This window comes from Python bivittatus, unplaced genomic scaffold, assembly GCF_059951505.1.
Source record: "Python bivittatus isolate LINGU-HERP-01145 unplaced genomic scaffold, Pbiv_v1 ctg000170_np1212, whole genome shotgun sequence".
Taxonomy (NCBI): domain Eukaryota; kingdom Metazoa; phylum Chordata; class Lepidosauria; order Squamata; family Pythonidae; genus Python; species Python bivittatus.
Genome location: NW_028277039.1, coordinates 1643724 through 1656673, shown reverse-complemented (window position 1 = coordinate 1656673; position 12950 = coordinate 1643724). Strand labels below are relative to the sequence as shown.

At 49.4% G+C, this 12950-nt stretch overlaps 1 protein-coding gene across 1 annotated transcript; it reads left to right on the top strand.

Annotated features, from left to right (window-relative positions):
- Positions 1 to 1831: 1831 nt before the first annotated feature.
- USB1 (U6 snRNA biogenesis phosphodiesterase 1) lies at positions 1832 to 12656 on the top strand. The gene is made up of 7 exons (XM_088135498.1): positions 1832 to 2143; positions 3405 to 3565; positions 5514 to 5697; positions 6807 to 6860; positions 8225 to 8330; positions 8711 to 8794; positions 9425 to 12656. Exons 1-7 carry the CDS (start codon positions 1983 to 1985, stop codon positions 9527 to 9529), a joined length of 855 nt encoding a protein of 284 aa, XP_087991624.1. The 5' UTR covers positions 1832 to 1982; the 3' UTR covers positions 9530 to 12656.
- Positions 12657 to 12950: the final 294 nt, after the last annotated feature.

Sequence of the window (12950 nt, the reverse complement as noted above, 5' to 3'; positions counted from 1 at the left end):
AGGTTTATCCCCTGGTAAAATGCCCATGGGGTGTACTAAACATGACTCTAGATGCCTAGAGGTGAGGTTTTGATAGTGATTCTGGGGGCCGAGCAGGATTTTGGAGTTCCTGGGGTTAGAAATAGAATAGATTCATGGAAAGCAATGTCATGTAATCTTGCCCAACCCCCACCCAAGGCAGGAATCCACTCCTAGCAGGTGCCCTCTGCCTCCTTCAGCCAACAAGAGTCCACCACCTCCAGAGGCAAGCTCAGCCATTGCTGAATAGATCTCATGGTTAGGAAGTATTTCCTCATGTCCAACAGGCACTGCCTTCTCATAACCCAAGCCCACCATGTCTTGTCTGGCTTCTGGAACAACTTCAGCAGTTCTGCCCTGCCTTCTATATGACAGCTCTTCAAATGCATTAAGGGAGCTTCCCCACAGGGTTCCTCTTCTCCTGGCCAGCAGCTCCAAGGCCACTAACTGTTCTTCATGGTCTTCCTTCCAGGCCCCTTGTCATCTTGGCTGCTCTCCTCTGGAGGAGCCCCCCCCCCTTCAGACACTCTCCTTCATGAAAGGAGGGGAGGCAAATTAGATGCAACACTCCTTTTTTAATGTAATTTTTATTAAAAAATTTAAACAGAAGATAAAAACTAACAAGAACTAATACAAAGTAAAAAGAAAAGAGAAAGAACAAAGAAAAAGTCAAAAGTGCAAAAAGAAAAAATAGAAAGATGTTGCTTCCATTTCCTTTATAGCAAGTATAATTACAAATACAAAATTATCTCTTACTCTATGGTTACAAAAGCAAACTCTCTTTTTTTCTCTTATCTATTTTTTATTAATCCCTCCCCCCACCCTCCCTCCTTCCTTTCTTTCTTCAAACTTATACACCACCCATCTCACTGTATAAGTGACTCTAGGCAGCTCACAAGTAAAGTGATAAAAAACAATAAAAATCTTTACAAAAATATAGAAAGCTAAAAGATGGGGAGAGCGTCCTCAAGCCACCAACTACCCTCAGTACTGCAAAGCCCCACTGGGTCCCCATGCCAGTTGAAAGAGCCAGTTCTTGATGCTCTTCCAGAAGGCCAAAAGAGTGGGGGCCAATCTCACCTCAGGGGGCAAGATGGCCTCCTCCTTCCTTCCTTCCTTCCTCCCTCCCTCCCTCGATGCACCACGACCATAACCTTCTCCCTTCTCCATTTTTAACTGAGCTCTACTGGGATAACGCAGTGGCCCATGCTGTATGGGACAGAACACGCACACCAAGCGCTTTTCTTCATCTTTAAGACGAGTATCTAACTCCGCGCAAATCTATGACGTACCGGAGCAGACCTGAATAGCGCAGAAGCGTTTTAAGCGGAGGCACCTTGCAGGAAGCCCGGCGCGTTGGCGGCGAGGGGGGGTCCCGGTGGCGCCGTCTTGTCCCCCGGCGGCGTGGGCGAAGAGGGCCCTCCGTCGTCCCACCCGCACGGCAGCCTCCCTTGGCCAGCCGCCCCCGATCTCCCGGCTGGGAGCAGGGGCCCCGCGGCGCCGGGCGATCTCGCGGCGCCTCCTGCGCGGCTGCGGGGACCCGGTTCCGACCGCGGAGCGCCCGCCCGCCCGCCCGCCCGCCATCGGGGCGGCTCTGGGTCTCCTGGCAGCGGGTGGCTTGAAGGCGAGCCCGGGCGCCGGAAGCGCTTCCTAAGAGGAGCCGGCTCGCCTTCCCGCAGCTTCAGCCCTCCGTCCGCCGGGCTCCCCGCTCCCGCCCGGAGAAGCCTGGGGGAAACAAGGCTTCCGCCTGCTCCGGGCTGGATGGGTCGCACCAACGCCGCCGCTTCCGCCCGCCCCGCCCCTGGTTGCTGAGGGGCCCGCAGCGCCCGAGACTGAGCGTGACGAGTCGGCGCCGGTTCGCTTGGACCTGACTCTGAACCGCAAGTCCCCACCGGCGAGGCAGAAAGTCATTTCTGCGCAGGCGCGGCGCTTCGGCTTCCGGGTCGCTCTCCTGCTTTCCGGCCATGAGCGCGGCGCTGGTCGACTACAGCAGCTCTGGCGAGAGCGAGGCCGAGAGTGAGGCCGCCGCCGCCGCCGCCGCCGCCGCCGCCGCCCGGGAGAGATGCAGCGGGGGCGCTCGGCGGGCGCCGGCGGGCGGCCGCGGTTCCTCCTCTCCACGCAGCAGGTGAGCCGGCGGCGCTTCCCGGCGAGGGGTGCTGGCGGGGCCCCTCGGCTCGGGCGCGGCTGTCAGGCTTCTCCGAAGAACGGGGAGCCGGGGACGAAGCCGCGGGCCTCTGGCTCGCCGGTGCCGTCCGCTCTCCCGCGCCCGTCCTGTAGGCCAGAGGGTGGCAGCTGGGCCGGAGGCCTCGCTTCCGGGCTAGGTTCGCGGAGCCCTCTGGAGTCCGAGCCCCCCTTCTGGGGGTCCGCTCTAGCCCGGGTGCGCTGAGCGAACGCAGCCAGCCGGGGCCGATCGGGTAAAGCATCCTTAAGCGAACGGGGGCGTTTGGCAGCGTGTGAACCCTTGCAGGCAGTGGGGCGAGAGTGCGGTTGTGTCTCTCTTTGTGGCGTTGGTGTCTTGCTCAAACTTGGAGTGGCTTTCGTTAATAATGCCTAAAGCCGGAACATGTGGATCTATAGTCATAAAACCGTTTTAGTTAGAATAGTGCATCATGAGGAAGATAAAAGGTGATCCTCTGCTACAACTTTTCAGGTTCCAAATCTTGTTGAAAGATGGCTGATGTGGGTCTTCCGGGCTGTGTGGCCATGTTCTGGAAGTTTTGGTTCCTAACGTTGAAAGAGATCGGGGGCTCCATTAACAGCAAAGGCAGCATCCAGATATCTGGGGCAGATTATTCTTTCTTGATCCTGGTGTGGAAAACTGACATTACTGTACAAAGGTTGCGACCACAGTATGCACTTCACTCATCTATTGAATTGAACCATTCTTGGGTTGGTACAGTACATGTAAAACCACAAAAAAGCTAACCATAGTTCAAACTAGCCAGGATCAGTATGTTCTGAAAAGGCAGTTCTGATTTCTAACCCAGTGAAACATGTTGTACAACCTAGCCATCAAGTCACTTTTTTTATGACTGGAAGCTTTTTCCTGAAGACTGAGAAATTTCCTCACTAGACATGCTACACAGTGCATGCCCAGAATCGGAACTATTTTTTTCTATTTTTCCTATTTGTTCACTTGATATCAGTGGGGAGGAGACTCTGTGTCTTGGCCCTGGTCATCTTTTAGGCCCTAACCTTAACCCTGGCCTCTTTTCCGTGCACGCTCTGACTTCCAGCATCTCATCCTTAACTGCATAAGTGGTGCTCATTTTCATTGCTCTTGGACAGGGATTGGAGCCTATGCAATGTCTGTCTACAGGCTGCTTGTCTTCTGATCTTTGAGAAGAAAATGTTTAGGCTGTCAACTCTCTCCATCCACCATGCAGAGCTGCAGTGCCCTCCCTCCCCATGCCAGACAGTGTGCGGAGGATGTTCAGAGATCAGGAAGAGAAGGAAACAGTGGTGGATGACAGCAGTAAACATGGAGGCCGCCTGCGGACATATCCTCATGAACGAGGCAACTGGGCAACCCATGTGTACGTACCGTGTAAGTCTCTATGTTTCTCCCTTCTCTTCCCTGAGAAAGAAGTGGAAGATTGGCCCTTCCGTTGGGAATCTACATGGTTGTCTTGAGCAAAGTGCAACACTAGAATGTAGCTTTCTATGTTTCTGATCTGCCTAGAGATCTAACATTTCCAAACATTTTTGAAGCAGTTTTGGGTTTCTGAAAAAAATGTAATAGGTCTTGTATACTTTTTCTTGAATATGTCGTGTTTTGTGCATTACTTTTCCCTAACAGGTGCTTTGTTGACTGGAGAGGTGCACTGCAAAATTTGAGGAACTGCAAACACTTTTTTATTTATGCCTAGGTAGTGCAATAAAACATAAACAAAACTAATTTCTCCCCATTAAGAATCAGAATGTCACTACTGAGAAGGCCTATAGTTGAAAGCGTTTTGTGTAATAGGCTCAGGCTGGCAGTATTACCCAAATGCTGTACACAGAAGACCAAAGCAAAGGTTCCAAGGCAAATATATTGGTCTAGGACTTTTCTGATTTGTTTCTTATTGACTTTTTACTATAACACAATATGTGCAAAAACAGTTTGTTCAGAAGTTCTGACAATTATTTTTGCTTTCTTTGACAACATGACTAGATTAGTGGGCCAAGGGAATGCTGTGGATGTAGCATACTTAGGTTGTTTCAGTAAGGGCATCTGATAAATCACACCACAGCCTCTTTCTTGATAAACTGGAACAATGTGGGATGGATGGTCCCGCTACCAGGTGGATTCACAGTTGGGCTGAACAGCCGTAGCCAACATGTGGTCTTTTATGGGTCTGTGTCTGCATGGAGGGAGGTATGCAGTGGGGTACTTTGGGGTTCCCAGTATTCTTCAACATCTTCGTAAATGATCTAGATGAGGGAGTAGAAGGGATGGTAATAAAATTTGTGGATGACATAAAGCTGCAAGGGGATCGCTAACACCCCAGAAGACAGGCTCAGGGCTCCAAAGGATGTTGGCGGTCTTGAACGATGGTCCCTGTCCCACAACGTGTCGTTCAGTGGAGAGAAATGTCAAGTTCTGCACTTAGGCAGGAAAAACCAGATGCGCAGGTACAAGACAGGCGGTTGCTGGCTTACATAGTACTTCCGAGAAGGATCTGGTGGTCTTGTTAAACCAGAGATTCAGCATGAGCCAGCAATGTGCCACTGCTGCCAAAAGAGCCAGTGCAGTTTGGGCTGCATCGACGGGGGGGGAGTGTCAGGACCCCGGGAAGCGGCTGTTCCGCTCTGGTCAGACGCGCCTGGAGCCCCGTGCCCAGTTCTGGCCACCGCCCTGCAGAAAGGACGCGGAGGAACTGGAAGAGTGCCGAGAGGAGCCCCTGGAGGGTGAGGGGCTTGGGGCCAAATCCCACAAAGAGCAGTTGGAGCGCCTGGGTCCGTTTAGCCTAAAGAAGAGAAGGCGCCTGAATGCAGTCTTCCAGGGCAGAGGGGGTAGATTTATTCTGCAAAGCTCCCGAGGGCAGGACAGGAGCCGACCGGTGGAAGCTTTGCAGAGGGAGACCCAGACTTGCAATAAGGAGCCAGTTCCTGAGCATGGCAGCTATTAAGCAGTGGAACAGTTTGCCTCCTGAAGTTATGGGACTGGGGTGGATCTGAGGATTACTGCCTAGGCAGGGGATGGTGGAAGACCTCCAAGGCTAACCCTAAGATTCAAAGTACAACTTGGTCCTTTCTGGCATTCTTGCCCAGGACAGAAAGCAGCTAAGGCAGTGGTTCTTAAACTGAGGGTCATTTGGGCATATCCTGGGGGTAAGGGAGCAATTAGTAATTGCTTATTTGTGAGTGAAGGATCCAGCTTGCGACTGTTGCTGCTGAGACGCTTTTGTAAAATAACAGAGTCTGGGTTTTTTGGGCTGGGGTTATGTTATTTGAGACCAGGAAAAGGAGTGACAGGGTCACACAGTTTAAGAGCTCTGCTGTTTCTACAGATGAAGCTGGGGAGGATTTTCTGGAATTACTGCAGCTCCTCCTGTTGTGCGGGCGCACTTACATGCCTCTGCTGATGGGACAGGAGGAATTCCACATCAGTCTCTCCCAAGGGGTGGTGTTGCGCCATCACTGGATCGACCCTTTTGTCCAGTCCCTCAAGGAACGCTTGGCTTCCTTCCACAGGTGAGGCCCGTGGGCCACACAGGCGGTGAGTTCCTGTTGTGTGTGATGCCTGCCTAACAGGCTGCATTTGGGGAGGTTGTTCATAGGACAGGTGGGCTTCTGACAGGAGCAGGTAAGGCAGTTCAGGAGCAGGTAAGACAGGGAAGGCAGAAGCAGAGGCCCATTCAGGTGTGTGGTAAACAGCCAGTTGGAGAGAAGGAAAGCATGCCCAAAAACCAGCAGGAGGGGATGCCTGCTGTCACTGCAAGCAGTGGCACTTTCCCTCTACGTTCACAAAAGAGCAGGACAACGATGATGCAAAGTGTGTTACGTGTTTGTGGGGCCAGAAGTTTCTGCTTTTTTCCTGTGCTTTGCATGGGCCTTTCTGAGGGAAAGATTCCTGTTTTTGTTTAAAAGAAATGTGTTACATCTATGAATAGTTTTTTGTGTTCCGTGCCTCAAAATGGTAGAAAGGCACACTGCTAATTGTCACCAGTTGTGACAAGAGAGCAAAAAAATCATGGAGCTGCTTGCTATTGTAGTGGCTCAATTCCCCTCCTCGCTGAACTTACAGACGCTCGTGCTCAGCAGGTCATGATGCCCGAGAGCCACCTGTTCTTAAGGAGTCCTCGGTTGTATTCCCCCCATGTGGAAATTGGCAATCTGGGGGTCAGGGATGCTTCTGGAATTTTGATAATATGTAGGGGGTACCCTTGGGATGGTGTGGCCAGCATGACCAAGTTGCTGTTTACCATGCAGCAGACACACTGCCAGAATGTCACCTGCTATCCCAGCAGGGCTCTGGGGGCCCAAGGTGTTGCTGCAGATAAATGTGATGCTGGAGGCTGGTGATTTGCTTTGCAACACGCAGGCTTCCATCACCATCATTAACTGTGATGATCATCTTTAAAAAGGTCAGAAGAGCATCTGCCTCTCACATCCCCAAATCTTAGCATACAAGGCATGAGGAAAAAATAGCCCTGTTACTAAATTAGCATAACTGAGTTGGGTTTGAAGCTTGGGAGCATCACCAGGAAGTCATGGAGAACCAAAGAAGCAGTTGTGGCCTGGAGTTCTTTTGTTTCTGCCTTTCATTTCCCAGATTAGATGGATTCTCTGCCATGTTTCAGGTTCATCTGCAGAGCAGATCAAGTGAAGGTTTATACCAACCAGACCAAAACCAGGTGGGTGAATGACTGTAGATCTCCCCCTCAAAGAGCCATGGATAGTATTGTGTTGTGGGCTAGAAATTAAAAAAAATAATAATCTGCTATTAGTGTGGGAACATTGCTTCAGTTGCATTAGCAAAATATTTCTGGAGGGTGAAGAGGGAGACCAGAGGACGTGCTGAGAGAGGGCAGACACGTGTGGTCTCTGTCAGGCAGAGTGGAGGTATGAGTACGTTCCACACCAAAAATACACACCAGTGTTAGAGAGATTTAACGAATCCAATGTCTTTATCTTGTTCTCCAAATAAAGCCAGTCAGAAGTTATAAACAATATATGTTTGTTTATTGAGGAAAATAAAACTACATAAAATCGCTTCTTCTCATTTATGTGGCATCCAAGACTTAAAAAAAACTTATCCAATACACAAGTTCAACTCCAAAGTCTTTAGCCAAAAACTCGCAGAGAAGAGGCAGACTACTTAGGTATTAGTTACGACTACATAACCTATAAAATGATTACATGATGACTAAAACCTACTAGCCCTGAAGCATACACTCACCCACAATTTATTGACACTATGCACCTCCCCTTAGGTAACTAGCATGAAGATGCCAATAGGTGGGAGTACATAGCAGCATACGTGCAAACTCGAAGGCTGATACAGGTGGCGTGACTTCTGCAGCCATAACAATTTGTTTGAAGATAAGCGATTTGCTCTTCTTCCCATGAGAACATCCTAACAGTCTCAGCACTTTCAGTGTGCACTTTCCTACTCCAGGACAGTACCTGGTCCCATTTTGTCTACAACCGTTAAGATTCCAAATTCTTTGGTGCCTGAATGGATGTGCCTCTGTCCTGAAGAGAACTGAAGTTGGCCTCCAGCCAGAGTATAAGAGGCTGCCATCACTGGCAGAGGGAAAGGAGCTTTCTTGGAAATGTCTGTACAAATCAGCCCTCCACCGAACAGACTGGGGTGAGGGGCATCTGTTAACCTTAACAAGAACAACTCCCCTTGCAGTTCCAGGCACAGCATATTCCACCAGCCCCAAATTTTTCCCTGAGCCTCCCCTCCCTTCCTTTCAGCCACTGCCAATGTCCAGGGCGTCCTTGCTCAGCCGATTTTCTCCATTAAATCCTCCCTTGCTAATGCAGATGGTGCTTCTTTAATAAAGTCGTCTTTTTACCTAAAAGTGATTTTTAGTTTTATGCTACCCCTTCCTTTTCCTCTGAAAAGGAAAAGTTTGGCATCACATGAAGGAGAACCTTCTCTCAGTTTTCTCCCAGTGCCCCTTCACTTAGTTTTGGGAATAGAATGGTCATCATGCAAGATGCTGACTGTGGAAGAGCCGCTGCAAGTTATTCTCTAAAACTCTTGCAGGACCTTTGTTGGCTTAGAGGTCTCTTCCGGACATTCTCAAATCCTGGAGTTGGTTTCAGAAGTGGATCAAGTTATGGAGGAATTTAACCTAATGCCTTTTTACAAGGTGAGGCTTGCAGTTTTCTCAGGGAAGATGGAAAGGGAAGAAGTTACTGCTCTAGAACGAAGTCTCTGGGGGAAGCTGAACAGTAAATGTCAAATAATCAAATAGCTATTTAAATGCACTTCCAGCAGCTACATTCCTCTTGTTCCCCTTCACTGTGCTTTGAGGAGTCATTATTCAGTTAGCAATATTTGATTCTTTTACCCCTCTTTTTTTATGAATTCTGAATTATGTTGGAATGCAGAATAAAAGATACGGCTCTAGTTTGCTATAATTGAAATGTTGGCAGTCAATTCTCTGAGCCTGGGGTGGTCATTCTCTGCTTGTGCTTGGCTATGCTGGTGGACCTTCCTCTGATCTTGGCCACTGACTGTTGTTCACAGGATCCCTCGTTCCACCTCAGCCTCGCCTGGTGTGTGGGGAACATGTCGGAAGCACTTGAAGGCAAATGTATTCAGGAGTTGCAGGTAACCAGACTGGAAGCCTTTAGCAGAGGTACACAAAACCTGTTGGGCCTCCACACAAGTCATTCTGACCATATCAGGAGTGCCCCATTTTTGAAATGGACTTGTTTCAAGCTTGAGACAAGTTCAAGGTGGGTCTGTGTTAAGCTCAGATCTCTACCAGTAAGGATGGAAGATCCTGTTTGTTTACCTTTCTTTCGTGGGGCCTGGAGTGGGTTTAAAGACCCAGCAGGCTTTGAGGGCTACAGTGGAAGACAGTGACATGCATTGATTGGCTTTATAAAATCTTTGCATTTCTTGACACACCTTTTCAACTTGCAGCTATGCCAAGGTAGCACATTGTGATGATAAAACATGCCCAGCATTTTCCCATCATAGGAAATTTCCAAGAGACTGGCCCTCTTTTAATTGTTTTAGTGGTGGAAGGCTGAACAGGGTACTGGGATGGAAGCACATGTGAAGAAGGTTCCTGGTATCTGCAGGGAAAGGCTTTAAACAACTTGGAATGAGGTTGGGGACCAGTTGACAGCCAAAGAACTGAGCAAAGCCAGCAGGCAAAAGGTGGTTCTGAAAAATTCTGCTATGCTGTTCCCGGGGCTTGTCATATCTTAATTTACCTTCCTATTGTTGCAGGAGATTGTGGATGGATTTGAGGACTCTTCATACTTTCTGCGAATCCCTGGGACTGAAGTCCGTTGCAAATCTGGCAATAAGATTTTCTCATTCCCTCTGCGATAGAAGCCCAGGAACAATAATCAGCCAGCTTGGGATGGGCACGATCAGCCCTTTTCCAAACATGGTCAGAGGCGCCGCTGCATTCGCATTCGGCGCAGCAGCAGCAACCCTTCCAACGAGCACATTTCAGGACCACGGCCCTCCAGACCTCTGCCAGTCCAGGTCCTACCGAATGTGCTTCCATTTCATTCCACTCCAATTCTCAGCTGCCTGGGGAAGCTGCACATCTGTCTCTCCAAATGTGGGAGAGAGCCAGGTCAGGTCTTCCTCAAGCTGCAGGACTTTGTCTTGTCGGAGGCTCATCTGGAGGATGACAGGCTGTGGGTGGGACGCCTTGGACATGTCTGTCCTTAACGCGAGACACCTGGCCTGTCAGCACTCCTGCTGGCGTCCGGCCCTTCCGAGGGTGAACCACAGTTAAAATGAAGAAAAGGAGAGACAATTTTCTTCATGGTCCATTTCAGAAACTTTGTGGCTTTCTTTTAATGGGCTATATTTATTTTGTCAAACCACCACACTAGTCAGTGCTGGCTTTCTAAAGCCTCTGGAAGCCCATGTGCTGGTCAAGAGTGTCCCATCTCCCCCAGGCAGCCCTGCTCTGCGTTCCCCCAAGCCCCAAGATTCCAAATTGGGGGGGGGGGAAATATGGCTATTAAAATGGTTTACGGACAGAGGTACTTACCGGAGGAAGCAATGGCCATCTGCAAAGCTTCCAGCTAAGGGAGCACTGGTGTGACTGCTCTTTTAGAAAAAACAAATATTTGTGTTCTTGCATCTTTTGCTCAGCAGTGAAGGGGCCAGGCCCAACCTGTTGATGCAACTCTGGAAGGGTATAAAGCTTGGTGTTGTGCCTTGATGCATAATCAAGAAGTTTGTTTACAGAGCTTTGATTGTAGAGAAACATTAGCCTGGCTCTGTATACAACTACAGATAAAGCATGTGGTGGTTATGAGGTTGGCCAAGCCTATCTTTGTGCCCAGAAGGGTTCCATGGTTAACGCAGAACAGGAAGAAAAGAACCAAATGCCAGCTAAGTGCATTCTCTGCCTTGATATGATTTATACTCAGTTTAAAGAGGAAAGAAACATCCAAAGGAAAAGTGAGGAAAACGTGATGTGGATTAGGTCTTGACTCTGCTTCCAAGCAGCTGTTTGGAATCGAACCCTTTTGCGGGCACCAAGCCTTGGGCTGCACGTGTAAGAATAATTGGGAAGGTGCTAGGTCAGGCGCTGGCTCATCTCTCTCACCTCTGGGGCGTATTTTTTTTTTTTTTTTTAATCTGCGCTCAGTCGTTACTGACTCTGCAGTGACTGCTTGGACGAGTCCTTGCAGTTTTCAAGGCAATTGTTTCAGAAGTGGTTTGCCAGAGCCGCCTTCCTAGGGCAGAGCCCAGCTGGCGAGCGCAGGAGGCGGGGTTTCCGTTGCTTCACGCCCTTTTCGGGCGCGTGCGGTTTTTCGCACTTACCGGCAACTGCTCCCAACTCCTTTTTGCAAGGCGTCGCCAGCATTTTTCCTCCCACCGGAGTGAGAGTCCCCATTTATCTACTCACGTGAGTTTTCGACCTATTGGGTTGACAGGAACTGGGGAGGAAACAGGAGCTCACCCTGCTAACGCGGAGGCTGGACTCGAACCGCTGAAGCGTCGACCATTTCTGGCCGGCAACTTTCAGCGTCATTAAGCCGCTGCGCCACCGCGTCCCCGGGGCGTATTTAGGCTGCCTTTTTGTCTCAGAGCCAGGCACATTTGTAGGCACATTTGCTGTATGGAAAGTCCGCTCAACCCTAAAGCCCCCAGACTGGCTTCTCCCGGATGTTGAGCAGTTGCTGCCATGGGAGGGCAGCCACTGCGGGGTCTGTCAGGCAGCGTTGGGAGACAGATGGACCGCGGACTGAGATGCTCACGGAAAGAGAAGGGCCTGGGGCCTGTCTTAGCTCATTTTCAGTCTTAGCTGACTGACAGGAAGGAGGAGCCGCAAGTGGTTTTCCAAAGCACCCTGGATAAGTGACTTCTGGAGCTGCTTTCAGGTTGTTCAGTTTGTTTGGTTGAATTGTGGGGGGAAAAGACCATAAACAGAAACAAAATAAGAAACCCGTACGCACCATTAGAGTAGGATATCTCCCATGCAGTTAAAGCACCCCAACCCTTCATTTGTCCATCAAAGGCACAACAGCAGCCTTGAATGGACCGTGGTGTTCAGATAGGCCAAATCCACAAGAAGAGGAAAAAGTAAACCCAGTGTTATCCATGTTTAATTCCCTGCATTCTGGATAGGAACTGGGTAGGCTATGGAAAAAGACTAACCTTGTACCCCCGAAGGGCATGAAACTAGGTAATTTGGAGATGTTTTTCTCACATTCTCAAGGTACAAGAAGGGAGCTACTGAATGCAATAAATCAAAATACTGGTTGAGAAATTTGGTATGGCCACATTATATAGAACTAAAATGTTTTTAGTTGCCCTCCCTAATCTGGATCCCTCCAGGTAGTGCTAACTTCGGCTCCTGTAAATCCCTCAACAGCCTCACCTTTGGGGGATGAGGGGAATTACTGCCAATATTCTCCTGAAGGACACTCCTCCCCCAAATGTTATTTATGGACTTATAGGAAGTCCAGCCTGCTAATTCTTCCCTGCTCTGGTTAGCTGCAGTGATTTAGTAGAGCCAATTGGCCTTATGCCGTTGCAGTTTCCAGAGGTTGGAGACGGTGTGGCCAAAGGCCAGAGGCTCTGTGAACTGTCCCAGCACTGGCCTGGAAATCCTGGGGCTGAGCCACAGGCCTGCCAGGACCTAAGAGCTGTTTCCAGAGCTATGCAGGGAGAATCAGGAATGGAAGTTCAGAGGAAGAAGAATTTCCTAAAGGTGTTACCTTTTGCCCTTTGGGGCCTGGCTTAAGCACTTGCTTGACCCCACAAGAGGCTGCATTGATGGCCAGAAGAGCGATACTGCATCTCTGTTTCTGCCAGCCCATTATGTTCCGGCAGCGCGAGTGTGCTCCGGGCCCTTCCTCTTCAATGTTGCCTTATGGGACCGAGAAAGTGCCTTTTCCATTGCAGCCCTCACCCTCTGGAACCCCCCCCCCATAGGGACAACATCCTCCTGGGGTTCCAAAAAGCACTGAAAACCTGCCTTTGGTCTTGGACCTGGGGGTGATGTGTTTGTGGGACCCCTCATTTGGTTTATTATTATTTGATTGTTTTAATCTGTGCTGCCTGTGGGGTTGTTATGTTCGTAACTGTTTTATTGTTTTGTATTTGTAAGCTGCCCAGAGTCTATGGGAGTGGGCTGCTATAATAAATTGAAATAAATAATAACAACAAGAAGTTTGGAGGCAGAAAATGTGCTAAGTCAGAACTAAATGTGAATGTTAAGCCAGAATTTTTCCAATCACTAATACATGGTTTCTCTTGCAATTGAAGAGCAACAGCT